Source organism: Balaenoptera physalus, assembly GCF_965194825.1.
Source record: "Balaenoptera physalus genome assembly, chromosome: 12".
Lineage (NCBI taxonomy): Eukaryota > Metazoa > Chordata > Mammalia > Artiodactyla > Balaenopteridae > Balaenoptera > Balaenoptera physalus.
The window spans coordinates 23713661-23737202 of record NC_138897.1 but is presented as its reverse complement, the minus strand read 5'-3'; the positions used below and the strand labels follow the sequence as shown (position 1 = coordinate 23737202).

Below are 23542 nucleotides of genomic sequence, written 5' to 3'. Positions count from 1 at the left end.
AACTCAGGTAAGCAGCTTGAGTTTTCATATTTATTCAAAACGGGAAGCCCCACCTTATTTTGTTTCCTGTTTTTACTTCACTCATTTTTACAGTTCTTCCATCCTGTCTGTATAACATGAGGAGTTAGGTGTGGGTTTTCCCCATTTTGTCGTGTTGCCTCCAGCTGCTATTAAGCCTGCTGTCTGTCTGTCTCTCTCCTTAGTCCTTGGTTATATTTTTGGCAGAGATTGATTTTTCTCCTTAAGTTGTTTCTTAACTTATGCCTACTTGTTTTAAAGACACTATTAAAATTACTTTTATATTTTATTTTACTCTCTATCACTTAGTCATAAAGTAATAATTTGAGTGCTGTAACACTTTACTCTTTAAGTCTTTAATACTCTTCTGCATCCATTCTCTCATTTGATCATTACAGTTACCTATGAGGTAGATTTAAAAGGTAATCTTTATTTTACAGACTAAATTCAGTATTTGATAGAAGCAAAATTTTAGCCAGGAGCTGAAAATAGAAGATTTTATATGTCAGAATGCTGATCTTAAGTTAACTACTGAAGGGAAAAACTGTTTCTTCCTACTCACAGACTCAACTCTTCTGGCCACCAAACGTGTTTTTTCCCCACACCCAGGAATTCTCCAGCTCTAGGCAGACACTGATGGGGTGTGCTACAACTTAATTCTAACACTGTCTACCTGGAGGTAACTTCGGATCACACAAGTTAGGGACTCAGCCCGGAAAGACTGCCCCCACTTCAGATGCCAGTTGCAAGCCCCAGGTTTTGACCTATCCTTCTTACCAACCAGCTGTAAATCAGGGCTTCCCACAACCCCTTCCTCAGGTTAGATCATTTGCTGTAATGGCTCACAGAACTCAGGGAGACACTTTACTTATATTTACCGGTTTCTTATAAAAGGATACAACTCAGGAACAGATGGAAAAGACACATAGGACTAGGTATTGGGGGTGGGGTCGGGGAGGGCAAGGCGCTTCCTTGCGCTCTGCACTTGCCACCCCCCAGCACCTAGGTGTGTTCACCAACCTGAAAGCTCATCAACTCTCCTTGTTCAAAAGTTTTTATGGATCTTAATTGCCATAGTTCCCACCCCCTTTCCCAGGGGAACTGGAGTGGTACTGAAAGCTCCCACTCTCTAATAATCACTTGGTCTTTCTGGTGACCGAGGTTCTGTAGTGACCTCACCCTAAGTCACCTCATTAGCATAAACTCAGGTCTGATCAAAAGGGGCTGCTTATGAATAACAAAAGATACTCCTGTCACTCAAGAAATTCCAGCAGTTTTTAGGAACTCTGTACAAGAACTGAGGACCAAGACCAAGTATATTTCTTATTACACCACAAGTACTAATTGCAAAGTGTATTTTTCTCAGATAGTCTTTGATTTTAAATAAACTAAAAGGTATTCCATTCTGTTTTAGATTTTCCTACCTCACCAATATGCTGCAATACTAATCCAGTCTTTTGGTACCAAAGTTTTAATTGTGATAAATAATGCTTTCTCTCCTGGAAGAACCACACAAACATGATCAGGGCTGCACTTTCAATTTCTGTCTTTCAAAATTTATTTTGAAATAATTTGAAAGACGTGGTTGTATACATCATACTTCTTGGCCCCTTAATACTTCACTGTGTATTTTCATAAAAGGATACCTCTTACATATGGTTATCAAACTCAGAATATTTAAAATTATACAAGACTTTTATGTAAGTTACAATATATCTCCCAATTTTGCCAGTTATCCCAGTAATATCCTTGATGGCATTTTGGGGGATCAGGTTTTGCATTTTGTTGTCCTATCTGTCCGGTCTTCTTTAAATTGCAATGGTTCTTTAGTGTTTTTCATGGCATTTACATTTTTGAAGAAAACCAATCAGTTATTTTATGGTGTCTCTCTTGATTCTTTTTTATTACCATTATTGAAATACATTTGACATAGAACATTGTGTAAATTTAAGGTGTACAACAGGTTAATTTGATACATTGTAATATTGCCATTGTACTGATAATTAGCACCTCTGCACATTATGTAATTATAATTTCTTTTTAGTGGTTGGAATAATTAAGTTCTAGTCTCTTTGCAAGTTAGATGATTATAATACAGTACTGTTGTCTGTGTTCACTATGTATTAGATCTCTAGGACTTATCTCTTAGGCCTCTTGCTGAAAGTTTGTACCTTTAAACAACATCTGTCCTATCCCTTTCCCCAATTCCCGTCTCTCATGATTCTTGATGTTCTTATGATCATTTAGATTTCTTGTTTTCTGCCCATATTTAGGTAGCACATTTATATGAAATATCCAGAATAGGTAAATACAAAAATACAGAAAGCAGATTGGTGGTTGCAGTCACTGGGGAAGTGGGGAAAACTGCTTAATGGGTATGGTATTTCCTTCTGGGATGATGAAAATGTTTTGGAACTAGACAGAGGTGGTTGTACAACATTATGGATTTTCTAAATCCCTCTGAATTCTTTATTTTAAAACAGTTTATTTTGTTATGTGAATTTCATCTCCATGAAAATTAACGTAAAATCCTAATGTAGATGATTTTGCTGCACCCCCATATACAGCCCATGGATTTCTCAGCAAAAAGAAATTCCATTTAAAAACTATTGCATGAAGAAAGATACACAAGATGAAAAGGCAGAGGGCTACATACCAGATGAAGGAACAAGATAAAACCCCAGAAAAACAACTAAATGAAGTGGAGATAGGCAACCTTCCAGAAAAAGAATTCAGAATAATGTTAGTGAAGATGATCCAGGACCTTGGAATAAGAATGGAGGCAAAGATCGAGAAGATGCAAGAAATGTTTAACAAAGGCCTAGAAGAATTAAAGAACAAACAGAGATGAACAATACAATAACTGAAATGAAAACTACACTAGAAGGAATCAATAGCAGAATAACTGAAGCAGAAGAACGGATAAGTGACCTGGAAGACAGAATGGTGGAATTCACTGCTGTGGAACAGACTAAAGAAAAAAGAATGAAAAGAAATGAAGGCAGCCTAAGGGACCTCTGGGACAACATTAAATGCAACAACATTCGCATTATAGGGGTCCCAGAAGGAGAAGAGAGAGAGAAAGGACCAGAGAAAATATTTGAAGAGATTATAGTCGAAAACTTCCCTAACATGGGAAATGAAATAGCCACCCAAGTCCAGGAAGCACAGAGAGTCCCATACAGGATAAACCCAAGGGGAAACATGCCGAGACACATAGTAATCAAATTGGCAAAAATTAAAGAGAAAGAAAAATTATTGAAAGCAGCAAGGGAAAAATGACAAATAACATACAAGGGAACTCCCATAAGGTTAACAGCTGATTTCTCAGCAGAAACTCTACAAGCCAGAAGGGAGTGGCATGATATACCTAAAGTGATGAAACGGAAGAACCTACAACCAAGATTACTCTACCCGCAAGGATCTCATTCAGATTTGATGGAGAAATCAAAAGCTTTACAGACAAGCAAAAGCTAAGAGAATTCAGCACCACCAAACCAGCTCTACAACAAATGCTAAAGGAACTTCTCTAAGTGGGAAACACAAGAGAAGGAAAAGACCTACAATAACAAACCCAAAACAATTAGGAAAATGGTCATAGGAACATACATATCGATAATTACCTTAAACGTGAATGGATTAAATGCTCCAACCAAAAGACACAGGCTTGCTGAATGGATACAAAGACAAGACCCATATATATGCTGTCTACAAGAGACCCACTTCAGACCTAGGGACACATACAGACTGAAAGTGAGGGGATGGAAAAAGATATTCCATGCAAATGGAAATCAAAAGAAAGATGGAGTAGCTATACTCATATCAGATAAAATAGACTTTAAAATAAAGAATGTTACAAGAGACAAGGAAGGACACTACATAATGATCAAGGGATCAATCCAAGAAGAAGATATAACAATTATAAATATATGTGCACCCAACATAGGAGCACCTCAATACATAAGGCAACTGCTAACAGCTATAAAAGAGGAAATCGACAGTAACACAATAATAGTGGGGGACTTTAACACCTCACTTACACCAATGGACAGATCATCCAAAATGAAAATAAATAAGGAAACAGAAGCTTTAAATGACACAATAGACCAGATAGATTTAATTGATATATATAGGACATTCCATCCAAAACCAGCAGATTACACTTTCTTCTCAAGTGCACACGGAACATTCTCCAGGGTAGATCACATCTTGGGTCACAAATCAAGCCTCAGTAAATTTAAGAAAATCGAAATCACATCAAGCATCTTTTCTGACCACAATGCTATGAGATTAGAAATCAATTACCGGGAAAAAAACGTAAAAAACACAAACACATGGAGGCATGGAGGCTAAACAATACGTTACTAAATAACCAAGAGATCACTGAAGAAATCAAAGAGGAAATCAAAAAATACCTAGAGACAAATGACAATGAACATACGACGATCCAAAACCTATGGGATGCAGCAAAAGCAGTTCTAAGAGGGAAATTTATAGCTATACAAGCCTACCTAAAGAAACAAGAAAAATCTCAAGTAAACAATCTAACCTTACACCTAAAGGAACTAGAGAAAGAAGAACAAACAAAACCCAAAGTTAGCAGAAGGAAAGAAATCATAAAGAACAGAGCAGAAATAAATGAAATAGAAACAAAGAAAACAGTAGCAAAGATCAGTAAAACTAAAAGCTGATTCTTTGAGAAGATAAACAAAATTGATAAGCCATTAGCCAGACTCATCAAGAAAAAGAGGGAGAGGACTCAAATCAATAAAATTAGAAATGAAAAAGGAGACGTTATAACAGACACCGCAGAAATACAAAACATCCTAAGAGACTACTACAAGCAACTAAATGCCAATAAAATGGACAACCTGGAAGAAATGGACAAATTCTTAGAAAGGTATAACATTCCAAGACTGAACCAGAAAGAAACAGAAAATATGAACAGACCAATCCCAAGTAATGAAATTGAAACTGTGATTAAAAATCTTCCAACAAACAAAAGTCCAGGACCAGATGGCTTCACAGGTGAATTCTATCAAACATTTAGAGAAGAGATAACACCCATCCTTCTCAAACTCTTCCAAAAAATTGCAGAGGAAGGAACACTCCCAAACTGATTCTGTGACGCCACCATCACCCTGATAACAAAACCAGACAAAGATACTACAAAAAAAGAAAATTACAGACCAATATCACTGATGAATATAGATGCAAAAATCCTCAACAAAATACTAGCAAACAGAATCCAACAACACATTAAAAGGATCATACACCACGATCAAGTAGGATTTATCCCATGGATGCAAGGATTCTTCAATATACGCAAATCAATCAATGTGATAAACCATATTAACAAATTGAAGAATAAAAACCATATGATCATCTCAATAGATGCAGAAAAAGCTTTTGACAAAATTCAACACCCATTTATGATAAAAACTCTCCAGAAAGTGGGCATAGAGGGAACTTTCCTCAACATAATAAAGGCCATATACAACAAACCCACAGCAAACATCATTCTCAATGGTGAAAAACTGGAAGCATTTCCTCTAAGATCAGGAACAAGACAAGGATGTCCACTCTCACCACTATTATTCAACATAGTTTTGGAAGTCCTAGCCATGGCAATCAGAGAAGAAAAAGAAATAAAAGTAATACAAATTGGAAAAGAAGAAGTAAAACTGTCACTGTTTGCAGATGACATGATACTATACATAGAGAATCCTAAAAATGCCACCAGAAAACCACTAGAGCTAATCAATGAATTTGGTAAAGTTGCAGGGTACAAAATTAATGCACAGAAATCTCTTGCATTCCTATACACCAATGATGAAAAATCTGAAAGAGAAATTATGGAAACACTCCCATTTACCACTGCAACAAAAAGAATAAAATATCTAGGAATAAACCTACCTAGGGAGACAAAAGACCTGTATGCAGAAAACTATAAGACACTGATGTAAGAAATTAAAGATGATATCAACAGGTGGAGAGATATACCATGTTCTTGGATTGGAAGAATCAATATTGTGAAAATGACTCTACTACCCAAAGCAATCTACAGATTCAATGCATTCCCTATCAAATTACCAATGGCATTTTTTACGGAACTAGAACAAATCATCTTAAAATTTGTATGGAGACACAAAAGACCCCGAATAGCCAAAGCAGTCTTGAGGGAAAAAAACGGAGCTGGAGGAATCAGACTCCCTGACTTAAGACTATACTACAAAGCTACAGTAATCAAGACAATATGGTACTGGCACAAAAACGGAAACATAGATCAGTGGAACAGGATAGAAAGCCCAGAGATAAACCCACACACCTACGGTCAACAAATCTATCACAAAGGAGGCAAAGATATACAATGGAGAAAAGACAGCCTCTTCAATAAGTGGTGCTGGGAAAACTGGACAGCTACATGTAAAAGAATGAAATTAGAATACTCCCTAACACCATACACAAAAATAAACTCAAAATGGATTAAAGACCTAAATATAAGACTGGACACTATAAAACTCTTAGAGGAAAACATAGGAAGAACACTCTTTGACATAAATCACAGCAAGATCTTTTTTGATCCACCTCCTAGAGTAATGGAAATAAAAACAAAAATAAACAAATGGGACCTAATGAAACTTAAAAGCTTTTGCACAGCAAAGGAAACCATATGCAAGATGAAAAGACATCCCTCAGAATGGGAGAAAATATTTGCAAACGAATCAACGGACAAAAGATTAATCTCCAAAGTATATAAACAGCTCATTCAGCTCAATATTAAAGAAACAAACAACCCAATCCAAAAATGGGCAGAAGACCTAAATAGACATTTCTCCAAAGAAAACATACAGATGACCAAGAAGCACATGAAAAGATGCTCAACATCACTAATCATTAGAGAAATGCAAATCAAAACTACAATGAGGTATCACCTCACACCAGTTAGAATGGGCATCATCAGAAAATCTACAAACAACAAATGCTGGAGAGGGTGTGGAGAAAAGGGAACCCTCTTGCACTGTTGGTGGGAATGTAAATTGATACAGCCACTATGGAGAACAGTGTGGAGGTTTCTTAAAGAACTCAAAATATAATTACCATATGACCCAGCAATGCCACTGCTGGGCATATACCCTGAGAAAACCATAATTCAAAAAGACACATGCACCCCAATGTTCATTGCAGCACTATTTACAATAGCCAGGTCATGGAAGCAACCTAAATGCCCATCGACAGATGAATGGTTAAAGAAGATGTGGTACATATATACAATGGAATATTACTCAGCCATAAAAAGGAACGAAATTGAGTCATTTGCTGAGACGTGGATAGATCTAGAGACTGTCATACAGAGTGAAGTAAGTCAGAAAGAGAAAAACAAATATCGTATATTAACACATGTATGTGGAACCTAGAAAAATGGTAAAGATGAGCCGGTTTGCAGGGCAGAAGTTGAGACACAGATGTAGAGAGCAGACATATGGACACCAAGGGGGGAAAACTGCGGTGGAGTGGGGATGGTGGTGTGCTGATTTGGGCGATTGTGATTGACATGTATACACTGATGTGTATAAAATTGATGACTAACAAGAACCTGCAGTATAAAAACAAACAAACAAAACAACTAATACTAAACTTTCATTGGGTTATTTGTATGGAAATATGTTAATATAAGTGTTTCAGACATTACATGAAATTTCTAAAAATCTTATATGTTCTGGTATAATGTTATAAGTCATAATTCTAGTTATTACTTTTAAATGTATATCTCAGAAATAAAAAAAAAAAAAGATTAACTCTGAGTTGAACCTGGATGATGGATACAGAAGAGTTCATTATACTGCTATTTTTGTTTATATTTTATTGTTCTTATTGTTTTCTATAATAAAATGTTTTTTAAAAAAATAAAAATTAAAAAATTAAAAAAAATAAAAACTATTGCATGATAATTATAATGGTTTATGACGATTAAAGAAATTAATGAGCGTTGCAAATTGATATTTAGTAGGAGAATGGATATGCAGAAGAATCTATTATATTCCCATCAGTAAATATATAAGGTTTAATGTATTATGTAGTTTTCCATTTTGAAAAATTCTCATAATGTTTGCGATGGATGTGAAAGGCCAGAAACATGTTTTCAAGACAATTTGCATGATTTTTAAATATTACATAACAGGTTTTCTAAAAAAAAAATTTTAGTACACTGAATTTAAATATTGAATATTATTATTGAAAATTTGACGTCTAGATTAAGAATCTGGATGGCTTCACTTCCTCTGAAAGTGTGTGCTCCAGGCTTTTATCTTATTTACATTTCCACCTTCAACCTAAACTGTCCCACACCTGTTTACATTGAAATCACTTCCATGAAAACACTTGCTGTTTACTAGATGTTTCATACCTTGCCACACTTGTGTGGATTAGAAAAAGGGTAAATATTTGGCACACTGTAGTAGGTAATACATAAAAAGTAGCAATGATTATTATCCAAGGACTTAGACTGTTGTCAGGAAAAGTAAATCTTTGCCTTCACCTTATGTTTTGTTACTCTTTTATAATCCCTTACAACCTGTACCAACATAAATGTATTTTTTTAACATCTTTATTGGAGTATAATTGCTTTACATTGTTGTGTTAGTTGCTGCTGTATAACAAAGTGAACCAGCTATATGTATACATATATCCCCATATCCCCTCCCTCTTGCATCTCCCTCCTACCCTCTCTATCCCACCCCTCTAGGTGGTCACAAAGCACTGAGCTGATCTCCCTGTGCTATGTGGCTGCTTCCCACCAGCTATCTATTTTACATTTGGTAGTGTATATATGTCCATGCCACTCTCTCACTTAGTCCCAGCTTACCCTTCCCCCTGCCCATGTCCTCAAGTCCATTCTCTACATCTGCGTCTTTATTCCTGTCCTGCCCCTAGGTTCTTCAGAACCTTTTTTTTTTTTCTTAATTCTATATATATATGTGTTAGCATACAGTATTTGTTTTTCTCTTTCTGACTTACTGCACTCTGAATGACAGATTCTAGGTCCATCCACCTTACTACAAATAACTCAATTTCGTTTCTTTTTGTGGCTGAGTAATATTCCATTATATATGTGCTACATCTTTATCCATTCATCTGTCAGTGGACACTTAGGTTGCTTCCATGTCCTGACTATTGTAAATAGTGCTGCAGTGAACATTGTGGTACATGACTCTTTGAGTTATGGTTTTCTCAGGGTATATGCCCAGTAGTTGGATTGCTTGGTCATATGGTAGTTCTATTTTTAGCTTTTTAAGGAACCTCCATACTGTTCTCCATAGTAGCTGTATCAATTTAGATTCCCACCAACAGTGTAGGAGAGTTCCCTTTTCACTGCACCCTCTGCAGCACTTATTGTAGATTTTTTGATGATGGCCATTCTGACTGGAGTGAGGTGATACCTCATTGTAGTTTTCATTTGCATTTCTCTAATGATTAGTTATGTTGAGCATCCTTTCATGTGTTTGTTGGCAATCTTTATATCTTCTTTGGAGAAAGGTCTAGGTCTTCTGCCCATTTTTGGATTGAGTGTTTTTTTGATATTGAGCTGCATGAGCTGCTTGTATATTTTGGAGATTAATCCTTTGTCCGTTGATTTGTTTGCAAATATTTTCTCCCATTCTAAGGGTTGTCTTTTCGTCTTGTTTATAGTTTCCTTTGCTGTGCAAAAGCTTTTAAGTTTCATTACGTCCATTTGTTAATTTTTGTTTTTATTTCCATTTCTGTAGGAGGTGGGTCAAAAAGGATCGCACTGTGATTTATGCCATAGAGTGTTCTGCCTATGTTTTCCTCTAAGAGTTCTATAATGTCTCGCCTTACATTTAGGTCTTTAGTCCATTTTGAGTTTATTTTTGTGTATGGTGTTAGGAAGTGTTCTAATTTCGTTCTTTTACATGTAGCTGTCCAGTTTTCCCAGCACCACTTATTGAAGAGGCTGTCTTTTCTCCATTGTATATTCTTGCCTAATTTATCAAAGATAAGGTGACCATATGTGCGTGGGTTTATCACTGGGCTTTCTGTCCTGTTCCACTGATCTATATTTCTGTTTTTGTGCCAGTACTGTAGCTTTGTAGTATAGTCTGAAGTCAGGGAACCTGATTCCTCCAGCTCCGTTTTTCTTTCTCAAGATTGCTTTGGCTATTTGGGGTCTTTTGTCTTGCCATACAAATTGTGAAATTTTTTGTTCTAGTTCTGTGGAAAATGCCACTGGTAGTTTGATAGGGATTACATTGAATCTGTAGATTGCTTTGGGTAGTATAGTCATTTCACAATGTTGATTCTTCCAATGCAAGAACGTGGTATATCTCTCCATCTGTTTGTATCGTCTTTAATTTCTTTCATCAGTGTCTTATAGTTTTCTGCATATAGGTCTTTTGTCTCCTTAGGTAGGTTTATTCCTAGGTATTTAATTCTTTTTCTTGCAATGGTAAGTGAGTGTTTCTTTAATTCCTCTTTCAGATTTTTCATCATTAGTGTATAGGAATGCAAGAGATTTCTGTGCATTAATTTTGTATCCTGCTACTTTACCAGATTCATTGATTAGCTCTAGTAGTTTTCTGGTAGCATCTTTAGGATTCTCTGTGTATAGTATCAGGTCATCTGCAAACAGTGACAGCTTTACTTCTTCTTTTCCAATTTGGTTTCCTTTTATTTCTTTTTCCTCTCTGATTGCTGTGGCTAAAACTTCCAAAACTATGTTGAATAATAGTGGTGAGAGTGGACAACCTTGTCTTGTTCCTGATCTTAGTGGAAATGGTTTCCGTTTTTCACCATTGAGAACGATGCTGGCTGTAGGTTTGTCATATATGGCCTTTATTATGTTGAGGTGAGTTCCCTCTATGCCTACTTTCTGGAGGGTTTTTATCATAAATGGGTGTTGAATTTTGTCGAAAGCTTTCTCTGCATCTATTGAGATGATCATATGGGTTTTATCCTTCAGTTTGTTAATATGGTGTATCACATTGATTTTTGTTTATTGAAGAATCCTTGCATTACTGGGATAAACCCCACTTGATCACGGTGTATGATCCCTTTAATGTGCTCTTGGATTCTGTTTGCTAGTATTTTGTTGAGGATTTTTGCATCTATGTTCATCAGTGATATTCGCCTGTAGTTTTCTTTTTTTGTGACATCTTTGTCTGGTTTTGGTATCAGGGTGATGGTGGACTCATAGAATGAGTTTGGGGGTGTTCCTCCCTCTGCTATATTTTGGAAGAGTTTGAGAAGGATTGGTGTTAGCTCTTCTCTAAATGTTCAATAGAATTCGCCTGTGAAGCCATCTGGTCCTGAGCTTTTGTTTGTTGGAAGATTTTTAAGCACAGTTTCAATTCCAGTGCTTGTGATTGGTCTGTTTATATTTTCTATTTCTTCCTAGTTCAGTCTCGGAAGGTTGTGCTTTTCTAAGAATTTGTCCATTTCTTCCAGGTTGTCCATTTTATTGGCACAGAGTTGCTTGTAGTAATCTCTCATGATCCTTTGTATTTCTGCAGTGTCAATTTTTACTTCTCCTTTTTCATTTCTAATTCTGTTGATTTGAGTCTTCTCCTTTTTTTTCTTGATGCGACTGGCTTATGGTTTATCAATTTTGTTTATCTTCTCAAAGAACCAGATTTTAGTTTTATTGATCTTTACTGTTGTTTCCTTCACTTCTTTTTCATTTATGTCTGATCTGATCTTTATGATTTCTTTCCTTCTGCTAACTTTGGGGTTTTTTTTTCTTCTTTCTCTAATTGCTTTAGGTATAAGTTTAGCTTGTTTATTTGAGATGTTTTTTGTGTCTTGAGGTAGGATTGTATTGCTATACACTTCCCTCTTAGAACTGCTTTTGCTGCATCCCATAGGTTTTGGGCCGTCGTGTTTTGACTGTCATTTGTTTCTAGGTATTTTTTGATTTCGTCTTTGATTTCTTCAGTGATCTCTTGGTTATTTAGTAGTGTATTGTTTAACCTCCATGTGTTTGTATTTTTTACAGATTTTTTCCTGTAATGGATATCTAGTCTCATAGCGTTGTGGTCAGAAATGATACTTGATATGGTTTCAATTTTCTTAAATTTACCAGGGCTTGATTTGTGACCCAAGATATGATCCATCCTGGAGAATGTTCCATGAGCACTTGAGAAGAAAGTGTAATCTGTTGTTTTTGGATGGAATGTCCTATAAATATCAATTAAGTCCATCTTGTTTAATGTATCATTTAAAGCTTCTGTTTCCTTATTTATTTTTATTTTGGATGATATGTCCATTGGTAAAAGTGGGGTGTTAAACTACCCTACTATGATTGTGTTACTGTCGATTTTCCCTTTTATGGCTGTTAGCATTTGCCTTATGTATTGAGGTGCTCCTATGTTGGGTGCATATATATTTACAATTGTTATGTCTTCTTCTTGGATTGATCCCTTGATCATTATGTAGTGTCACTCTTTGTCTCTTGTAATAGTCTTTATTTTAAAGCCTATTTTGTCTGATATGAGAATTGCTACACCAGCTTTCTTTTGATTTCCATTTGCATGAAGTATCTTTTTCCATCCCCTCTCTTTCAGTCTGTGTGTGTCCCTGGGTCTGACGTTGGTCTCTTGTAGGCAGCGTATATACAGGTCTTGTTTTTGTATCCATTCAGCCAGTCTCTGTCTTTTGGTGGGAGCATTTAATCCATTTACATTTAAGGTGGTTATTGATATGTATGTTACTGTTACCATTTTCTTAATTGTTTTGGGTTGGTTATTGTAGGTCTTTTCCTTCTCTTGTGTTTCCTGCCTAGAGAAGTTCCTTTGGCATTTGTTGTAAAGCTGGTTTGGTGGTGCTGAATTCTCTTAGCTTTTGCTTGTCTGTAAAGGTTTTAATTTCTCCATCAAATCTGAACGAGATCCTTGCTGGGTAGAGTAGTCTTGGTTGTAGGTTTTTCCCTTTCATCACTTTAAATATGTCCTGCCACTCCCCTCTGTCTTGCAGAGTTTCTGCTGAAAGATCAGCTGTTAACCTTATGGGCATTCCCTTGTATGTTATTTGTTGCTTTTCCTTTGCTGCTTTTAATATTTTTCCTTTGTATTTAATTTTTGATAGTATGATTAATATGTGTCTTGGCGTGTTTCTCCTTGGATTTGTCCTGTATGGGGCTCTCTGCGCTTCCTGGACTTGATTGACTATTTCCTTTCCCATATTAGGGAAGTTTACAATTATAATGTCTTCCAATATTTTCTCAGTCCCTTTCTTTTTCTCTTCTTCTTTTGGGACCCCTATAATTCAAATGTTGGTGCATTTAATGTTGTCCCAGAGGTCTCTGAGACTGTCCTCAATTCTTTTCATTCTTTTTTCTTTATTCTGCTCTGCGGTAGTTGTTTCCACTATTTTATCTTCCAGGTCACTTATCTGTTCTTCTGCCTCAGTTATTCTGCTATTGATTCCTTCTAGAGAATTTTTAATTTCATTTATTGTGTTGTTCATCATTGTTTGTTTGCTCTTTAGTTCTTCTACTTCCTTGTTAAACATTTCTTGTATTTTCTCCATTTTATTTCCAAGATTTTGGATCATCTTTACTATCATTACTCTGAATACTTTTTCCGGTAGCCTGCCTATTTCCTCTTCATTTGTTTGGTCTGGTGGGTTTTTACCTTGCTCCTTCATCTGCTGTGTATTTCTCTGTCTTCTCATTTTGCTTAACTTACTGTGTTTGGGGTCTTCTTTTCGCAGTCTGCAGATTTGTAGTTCCCATTGTTTTTGGTGTCTCCCCCAGTGGGTAAGGTTGGTTCAGTGGGTTATGTAGGCTTCCTGGTGGAGGGGACTGGTGCCTGTGTTTTGGTGGATGAGGCTGGATCTTGTCTTTCTGGTGGGCAGGACTGCATCCGATGGTGTGTTTTGGGCTGTCTGTGAACTTATTATGATTTTAGGCAGCCTTTCTGCTAATAGGTGGGTTGTGTTCCTGTCTTGCTAGCTGTTTGGCATAGGGTGTCTAGCACTGTAGCTTGCTGGTCATTGAGTGGAGCTGGGTCTTAGCGTTGAGATGGAGATCTCTGGGAGAGCTTTTGCTGTTTGATATTATGTGGGGCCTGGAGGTCTCTGGTGGACCAGTGTCCTCAACTTGGCTCTCCCACCTCAGAGGCTCAGGCCTGACACCCTGCTGGAGCACCAAGACCCTGTCAGCCACTCGGCTCAGAAGAAAATGGAAGAAAAAAAAGAAAGAAAAAATGAAATAAAATAAAAAATAAAAAAATATTATTACAAATAAATTTTTTTAAAAGTAATAAGAAAAAGAAAGAACAACCAAACCAAAAAACAAATCCACCAATGGTAACAAGTGCTAAAACGTATACAAAAAAAAAAAGGACAGACAGAACCCTAGGACAAATGGTAAAAGCAAAGCTATACAGACAAAATCACACAAAGAAGCATACACATACACACTCACAAAAAGAGAAAAAGTAAAATATATATATATTAAAAAAAAAGGAAGAGAGCAATCAAATCAATAAACAAATCTACCAATGATAATAAGCTCTAAATACTAAACTAAGATAAACATAAAACCAGAAACAAATTAGATGCAGAAAGCAAACCTCAAGTCTACAGTTGCTCCCAAAGTCCACCGCCTCAATTTTGGGATGGTTTGTCGTCTATTCAGGTATTCTACAGACTCAGGGTACATCAAGTTGATTGTGGAAATTTAATCCGCTGCTCCTGAGGCTGCGGGGAGAGATTTCCCTTTCTCTTCTTTGTTTGCACAGCTCCTAGGGTTCACCTTTGGATTTGGACCCGTCTCTGGGTGTAGGTCGCCTGAGGGTGTCTGTTTCCTGCCCAGACAGGACGGGGTTAAAAGAGCAGCTGATTCGGGGGCTCTGGCTCACTCAGGCTGGGTGGTGGGAGGGGTACGGAATGCTGGGCGAGCTGCAACAGCAGAGGCCAGAGTGACATTTCAGCAGCCTGAGGCATGCTGTGTGTTCTCCCAGGGAAGATGTCCCTGGATCACGGACCCTGGCCGTGGTAGGCTGCACAGGTTCCCGGGATGGGAAGTGTGGATAGTGACCTGTGCTTGCACGCAGGCTTCTTGGTGGCTGCAGCAGCAGCCTTAGCGTTTCATGCCCATCTCTGGTGTCTGCGCTGATAGCTGCGGCTCGTGCCCTTCTCTGGAGCTCACTTAGGCGGTGCTCTGAATTCCCTCTCCTTGTGCACCCGGAAACAATGGTCTCTTGCCTCTTAGGCAGTTCCAGACTTTTTCCTGGACTCCCTCCTGGCTAGCTGTGGCACACTAGACCCTTCAGGCTGTGTTCACGCAGCCAACCCCAGTCCTCTCCCTGGGATCCGACTTCCAAAGCCCGAGCCTCAGCTCCCAGTCCCCGCCCGCCCCGGCGGGTGAGCAGACAAGCCTCTCGGGCTGGTGAGTGCTGGTCGGCGCTGAGCCTCTGTGCGGGAATCTCTCCGCTTTGCCCTCCGCACCCCTGTGGCTGCGCTCTCCTCCGTGGCTCCGAAGCTTCCCCCTCCGCCACCCGCAGTCTCCGCCCGCGAAGGGGCTTCCTAGTATGTGGAAACCTTTCCTCCTTCACAGCTCCCTCCCAGAGGTGCAGGTCCCGTGCCTATTCTTTTGTCTCTGTTTTTCCTTTTTTCTTTTGCCCTACCCAGTTACGTGGGGGAGTTTCTTGCCTTTGGGGAAGTCTGAGGTCTTCTGCCAGCATTCAGTAGGTGCTCTGTAGGAGTTGTTCCACATGTAGATGTATTTTTGATGTATTTGTGGGGAGGAAGGTGATTTCCACGTCTTACTCCTCCACCATCTTGAAGGTTCTGCCAACATAAATGTATTTTGAAAAATTTTTTTAACTTGTGGGAAGTGAAGCTTTCTAAATCTGCTTTTGAAAACTAATCCCTGATATACATGCAGTTGTATAATATGTTTCTAATCATCTTTATTTGCTTTGTTTTTCCCAGGTGAGAGAAACCATGTTGTCCAGGTTTAAAATAGTTGCCGCTCCTTGTACTCTGGCATGTCGTCATTTGCACATAAAAGAGAAAGGCAAGCCACTTATGTTGAACCCAAGAACAAACAAGGTTAGTAACATTAATACGAACACACATTTTCTCTCTTCCCGGTAAAGGTTTGATATATTTTAGACTGATAAACTATGAAATTTTTGTATTCTGTAGCTTTATACTAAAACTATTCAGAAGTGCTTGTTTTTTCTGCATGAACTTTCCTCTTTTTTCTGCATTGCAACAATTATGGCTGCTTTATACCTCCCAAATTTCACCCTCACAGTTTCTACCACCCAAAAAGGATTGAGTTTATTTCCTAGTTCTAGCTCAAAAGCAAAACAAAACAAAAACCCAAGAATAGCATATTGGCCAGAACTTTTGGCCAGATGCAGTGTATTTAGGTTTATCCCATTTAGTCATATTGTCATTTTTATAAATAAGTGTCTGGTGGTTTCCCAATCCCTGATGGATTATTCTAACTGCACTTGGAGGGAAAGAAATAGAAGGGGACTTTTATTTCCCCCCCTAATATGCTTACCTGCACACTGAAGAGTCTAGTTAAGGGATTTTTATCAATATTGACTTACGTGGAGAAGTGGCATGTGTCTAAAGGAAAATAGCTCAAGATCAGCCGAAGTGTAACCGAAAGTAGGGTCCAGCTGCTCGCTGCTCAAAAGCCATTAAAGAGGCAAGATTGGTGGAAAGTTAAGTTTGCTTTATTTTGGATGCCAGCAACTGGGGGGAGGGCAGATGCCCGTCCAAAGGTGTACACGCCCCCTGCAACCAGTGGGCAAGAGCTTTCATAGGTTGAGGGAGGGGCCTACGTGCAGAAGCAGCACAGTCAGCTCTGACAGTCATCTTGAAATTGGTCATTGGTGGTCCGACCAGTGTCACCTTGATTATTTTAGGTACAGTTAATCTTCAGTTCCAGGGTCAGTTTGTTTCCGTTTCTTTGAGGCCAGTTCTCGCAGTTGTGGCAGCTTATGTCGTGGCTGCAGCCTGGTCATCACGTAGTTCACTTCTTCCACCTGGTGGGGGCTTCATTATCTATAAGACAGCTCCCAGGATATGGCACAGAATGTTATCTGTAGCCCTTAAGGAGGAACTAAAGGGCCTTGACTATGCTTAATGACTAAACTATGTTATTTGGTCTCCTTTGACTGTTTTCCTTTGTTTCTGCATTTTCTCACTTCTCTGATTAAACTTATTCTCTGGCTGGAGTCTTTCCACAGACAAAAGGTACGCTGAGGACATGGGGGTGGGCAAGGACCATAGGGTCCTGCTCTGTTTCAGAGGGAGGTACACTTCTATGTAAATTGGGAGGGCGTTGCGGTTGCGTAGATGAGCAAAAGAGTTTTGGTGGAACAAGTGGCGTTGGAAGACAGAAAAGAGTAGAAGGGCAGGTGAGAGGAAGGTTGTTTCTGCTGACTGTTAAAGAGCTAATCAAGACATCTATTTTAAACTATGTTGTCTTCACTTACACCAGGCCAGCAAATTTAAGAATTTTATCAACTATTAACATAAATACTTAATACATAAAATTATTTCTATAATAATTTTAATTTCTACTGTACATTATAAATAAAACACTTTTGAGTGTCTCTTAAATCTAAATAGGAGATAGGCAGTGAAACCATGTGTAGCTACTCGTTTATCTTTGGCAATAGGATAGGTAAAGCACTTTTAAATGAACTGCACAGTTCATTTAAAACTATATAAAAATACAGGGGTTTTAACCCCTTTATATTTTCCAGCCTTAGATAAAATCTTATAAGGAGCAACATGAGGCACAAAGGATTTAGTGATTTGAGTCTTCTCCCCCTTTTTTCATTGTAAAAGTTCATCAATTTTGTAGGTCTTTACAAAGAACCAACTTTCGGTTTAATCTTTTAATTTTTCCAATTGTTTTTTTCTATTTTATTTATTTATTTTCACTGTAATCTTTATTATTTCCTTCCTTCTTGCTTCAGGTTTAGCTTGTTCCTTTTTCCCCCTAGTTTCTTAAGATGGAAGGTTAGGCAATTGATTTGAGATCGTTCTGCTTTTTTAAGCTACATTTACAGCTACAAATTTCCCTTAGCATTATTTTCACTGTATCCTATAAGTTTTGGTGTGTGTGTTTTAATTCATCTGGAAGTATCTTCTGATTTCCCTGTGCTTTCTTCTCTGACCAATTGGTTTTTAGGAGTGTGTTGTTTAAGATCAAAGTATTTGTGAATTCCCCAAATGTCCATTATTAATTTCTTTTATTTTTAATTTTTTAAAATTTAATTAATTAATTAATTAATTAATTAATTTATGGCTGCATTGGGTCTTCGTTGCCATGCGCAGGCTTTCTCTATTTGCGGCGAGTGGGGGCTACTCTTCGTTGTGGTGCACAGGCTTCTCACTGCGGTGGCTTCTCTTGTTGCAGAGCACAGGCTCTAGGCACGCAGGCTTCAGTAGTTGTGGCTCACGGGCTCTAGAGCGCAGGCTCAGTAGTTGTGGCGCACAGGCTTAGTTGCTGTGTGGTATGTGGGATCTTCCTGGACCAGGGCTCGAACCAGTGTCCCCTGCGTTGGCAGGCGGATTCTTAACCACTTTGCCACCAGGGAAGTCCCCCATTATTAGTTTCTAATCTCATTGCATTGTGGTTGACGATCATACTTTGGGTGACTTAAATCCTTTTAAATTTATTGAGACTTGTTTTATGGCCTGATGAATGGTCTGTCCTGGGGAATTTTCCTTGTGCACTTGAAAAGAATGTGTATCCTGCTTCTTTTGAGGGGAGTGTCTGCTAGGTCTAGTTGCTTTATGGTGTTGTTCAAGTCTTCTTTTTCCATGTTGATTTTCTGTCTAGTTGTTTTCTCCATTATTGAAAATGAGATATTGAAATTTTCAGCTTGTTGAATTGTCTTACTCCCTAATTCTGTTAGTTTTTGCTTCATGTATTTTGTTATCCTCTTTTGTTATCTAACAAAATATGTTTATAATTGTTGTATCTTCTTAATGGATTGATGCTTTCGGCAAAATGCCCTCCTCTAGTAAGGATGTTTGTTTCAAAGTCTATTTTGTCTGTTACTAAGGTAGCTACTCCAGCTCTCTTTTGGTTACTATTGACATGGTGTGTCTTTTTCCATTCTTTTGCTTTCGACCTATTTGTATCTTTGAATCAAAGTGTGTCTGTTGTAGTCAGCATATGATTGGATCATGTTTTTTAATCCATTCTGCCAATCCTTTTAATTAGAGTTTAATCCATCTACATTAATGTAATAACTAATAAGGTATGATTTATGTCTGCTATTTTGCTATTTGTTTTAAATGTCTTATGTGCTTTTTGTTCCTCTTTCCTCCATTGTTCCCTTCATTTGTGTTAAATTTTCTATGATGCCATTTAAATTCCCTTGTCTTTTCTTTTCCTTCCTATTTCTGAGTTATTTTCTTAGTGATTTGCCCTGGGGATTACAATTACCATCTTTAAAACAGTCTAGTTCAGTTCGATATCAATTTAATTTAAACAGTACACCAAAATTTTGCTCCTGTAGAGGTTCATCTCCTTCTTTTGTGCTGCTTCATCATACAAATTACAAAGTACAAATTACATTTTATACTTTGTATGACCGTCAACACAGATTTATAATTACTGCTTTATGTAATTGTCTTTTAAATTGGGTAGGAGAAAAAAAGACCTACAAACAAAAAGTACATTTATACTGTCTTTTATATTATGTAGTCATTTTATCCGTGTTCTTTATTTCTTTGTGTGGATTTGAATTATTGTCTAATGTCTTTCATTTAGGCTTGAAGGACTCCCTTTAGTATTTCTTGTGAGACGGGTCTGTTAGCAATGAATTCTCTGTTTTTGCTTATCTGGGAATGTCTTAATTTCTCCATTTTTGAAGGATGGATTTGTAGGATTTAGAAATTCTTGGTTGACAGGTTATTTTTCTTTCAGCACTGTCTATGGCCTCCATGGTTTCTGATAAGAAATCAGCTGTTACTCTTTTTGAGGATCCCCTGCACGTGATGAGTCACTTCCCTTTGCTTTCAGATTTCTCCTGTCTTTGGCTTTTGACAGTTTGAATATGATGTGTCTAGGGGTAGAGTTCTTTGAGTTTTTCTTGGTTGGAGCTATTGAGCTTCTTGGATGTGTGGATTAATGCTTCTCATCAAACTTGGGAGGTTTTTAGCCATTATTTTTTCAAATATTCTTTAGCCTTTTCTCTCACCTCTGGGCCTCCTGTTATGTACATGTTGGTACTCTTGCTGGTGTCTCAGGTCTGTTCACATTTATTCCTTATTTTTCCTTTCTATTTCTCAGACTGGATTATCTCAGTTGACCCATCTTTAAATCTGATGGTTTTTTTCTTCCACTGCTCAAATCTGCTTGTTGAGCCCTTTCAGTGAATTTTTTATTTCAGTTGTAGTTTCAATTCCAGAATTTCTATTTAGTTACTTTTTTAGCTTCTCTGTTTATCGATATTCTCTGTTTAGTAGGATGTCATTCTCATACTTCTCTTTTAGTTCATTAGACAATGGTGTTTTTTTAGTTTTTGATATATTTAGAATAACTAATCTTTTTCTTTTTTTAAATTGAAGTATAGTTGACTTACAGTGTTTCAGGTATACAGCAAAGTATATTCTTTTTCAGATTCTTTTCCATTATAGATTATTACAAGATATTGAATATAGTTCCCTGTGCTGTACAGTAGGTCCTTGTTGTTTATCTATTTTATATATAGTAGTGTGTTAATCCCAAATTCCCAATTCATCCCTCCCCTAGAATAACTAATTTAAAGTCTTTGTCTAGTAAGTACAATGTTTGGGCTTCCCCAGGGGCAATTTCAATTAACTGCCCTTTTTTCCTGTATATGAGTCAGACTATGTGTTTTGTTGCTCTTGTTGTTTGTTTGTTTGTTTTTTGGTTGCCTTATGATTTTTGGTTGAAAACTGGGCTTTTAAAATAATGTGGCTGCCCTGGAAACCAGATATTCATTCCTCCCAGTCGTTTCTGAACTAATTTTTTCTTCTTGTTATATATGCCTACTGAAGTCTCTGCTTTGTTAACTTAGTGATCAGCCAATGATTAAACAGAAACTTAAATATCTAGAACCATTAAGTCTCCCATTCTTTGCCAAGGGGCTTTGTGTACCTGCTGGGGTGTGCCTTCAGGACTCAGCTAGGCAGTTTACAGCTACGCATCAGCCTTCACTTCCTGCTTACACAGAGCCTCAAGGTTAGCCAGAGGTGGGAGCTTAGGGCTTTCTCAAGTCTTTCTTGGACATGCGTACAGCTGTGCATATGACCTTCTAGGTTCTCAGGAATACGTCTCAGCATTTCAAAGTTCCCCGTGGACATCTCGTTTCTCAGCTTTTCCTTTTCAGCTTTTTGGTTAGCCTGTTGTTTTCCCCAGCTGTTATCTACTGCCTTGGGGAGCTGCTATGTTAAATAATTGCCTCTGATTGTTTTCAACAGACTCTTCTGGCGGGGAAAGGCTGTTCACACTGCCTGAGCTCCAAGTCAGGTCAAATAAAGACAGCCTTGCAGATAGGGTTTTCCAGGTCAAATAATAACAGTTTCCTGGATATGGGGCTTTAGAAGAATCTCCAAACCCTCCTGCCTTCTCCAGTGACTGCCAGACTCTGATTTTCAAAGTGATTGTTTCCCAGTGATTGCATTTTCAAGGTTACTGTGGAGCTGGGGAGGGGAGAATAGGAACAAGGCAAGTTAAAATGCCATGAAGCTTGCTGTTCTTACTGAAATTCAGCAGTTTTTCTTGAGTAAATGCTCTCCAATTGCTGAAAGCTTTGGTTAATTTCCAGAATTCTGATCATTTGGCCAGGGTTCTTGTTGCTTTTATGGAGGAAAAGATTTTTAGAAGTCCTTTCTCTGGCATTTTTACTGATATCACTTTGATAAAAAAAAAACTTAACCCATAGCTGAATACCAGAAACTTTAAAAGAATTTATTACATAGGTTAATTTTTCTTAAGTATCATTCTTCCTTCCCCCTCCCTCTGTTCAGCCTCCCTCCTTTCTAGTCATGGTAGCCTCCTAATTTGGTTTGTGTTCTTTCAAACTGTATTCTGTTGATTTCATTTTTAATGTATGCATACATCTGTATATAATATGTACTTTATGGGGGTTTTCTAAACATAATAATAAACAGTGAATTTGTTTTGATTTTCAACTTGACTTTTTTTCCTAACTGTGTATCTGGGAGATCTTTCTACTACACACTTACAGATACATGTTTAAGTGTTTGTATGGAAATACCGTAGGTTGCTAACTCTTCCATAATTGATGGACTTTTAGTTAGTTTGTAATAGGCAAGAGAACTGGAAACAAGGCTACAACTAATCTCTTCATATATGCGTCTTTATATATGAATATATCTCTAGGATAACTAACTAGAAGTAGAATTGCTTTATGTGCACTCAAGATATGGAAGCGACCTAAGTGTCCCTCAACAGATGAATGGATAAAGAAGATATATGTACACACAATGGAATATCATTCAGCCATAAAGAAGAATGAAATTCTGCCATTTGCAACAATATGGATGGACCTGGAGTATTATGCTTAGTGAAATAAGTCAGACAAAGACAAATACTGTGTGATGTCACTTATATGTGGAATCTGAAAAACAAAACAAGTGAATGGATATAACAAAACAGAAACAGACTCACAGATATAGAGAACAAACTAGTGGTTAGGAGGAGAGGAGAGGCAAGGGGAGAAGGGCAAGGTAGGGGTAGAGGATTAAGAGGTACAAACTACTTTGTATAAAATAAATAAGCTACAAGGATATATTGTACGGCACAGGGAAATATAGTCATTATTTTATAATAATTTTAAATGGAGTTTAATCTATAAAAACATTGAATCACTATGTTGTACTCCTGAAACTAATATTGTAAGTCAACTATACTTCAGTTAAAAAAATAATAAAGTATGTGCATTTAAAAAAAAATCTAAGAGTACTTTGAAATTGGCTTTCAAAAAGCCTAAACCAGTTTATATTCCCAGCAATGGTATGTGAGAGTAATTCTTTTACTATACCCTCCCCAGTACTAGATATGATCAATCTTATAAATTTATGAAAGTCTGGGCAAAAATGATATCTTGTTGATCTTTTTAAGTTTATGTTTAAATTATGTTTGGTAGGACGCACCATTGCTACCCCTGTAAGTAATAATTTTTAATCCTTTTATTTTTTCCTTTTTAGGGGATGGCATTTACATTACAGGAACGACAAATGCTTGGTCTTCAAGGACTTCTACCTCCCAAAATAGAGACACAAGATATTCAAGCCTTACGATTCCACAGAAATGTGAAGAAGTTGAATGGCCCTTTGGAAAAGTAAGAGTTGATTAGATGTTTCGTTTTTTTATTGGTGTTCTGATCAGAAAAATTGGGAGTATTATGATTATTATGGCATGAGAAATATACAGTCTCATAATGAAACTTTTGTTTTAGTCAGTTGGTTTATAATGATTGTTTCCTTCACTTATTTTCACTATTGTAAAATTTAGCAGAAATCAGTTTTT

General features: G+C 37.4%; 1 protein-coding gene across 1 annotated transcript in view; it reads left to right on the top strand.

The window, feature by feature from the left end:
- Positions 1-23542, top strand: part of ME2 (malic enzyme 2) — a 63177-nt gene that overhangs the window by 4976 nt on the left and 34659 nt on the right. The window contains exons 2-3 of the mRNA XM_082416595.1: positions 15970-16089; positions 23221-23354. Of these exons, the coding sequence (XP_082272721.1) occupies positions 15982-16089; positions 23221-23354 (242 nt within the window). The 5' untranslated portion in view covers positions 15970-15981. The remainder of the gene's footprint in view (positions 1-15969; positions 16090-23220; positions 23355-23542) is intronic.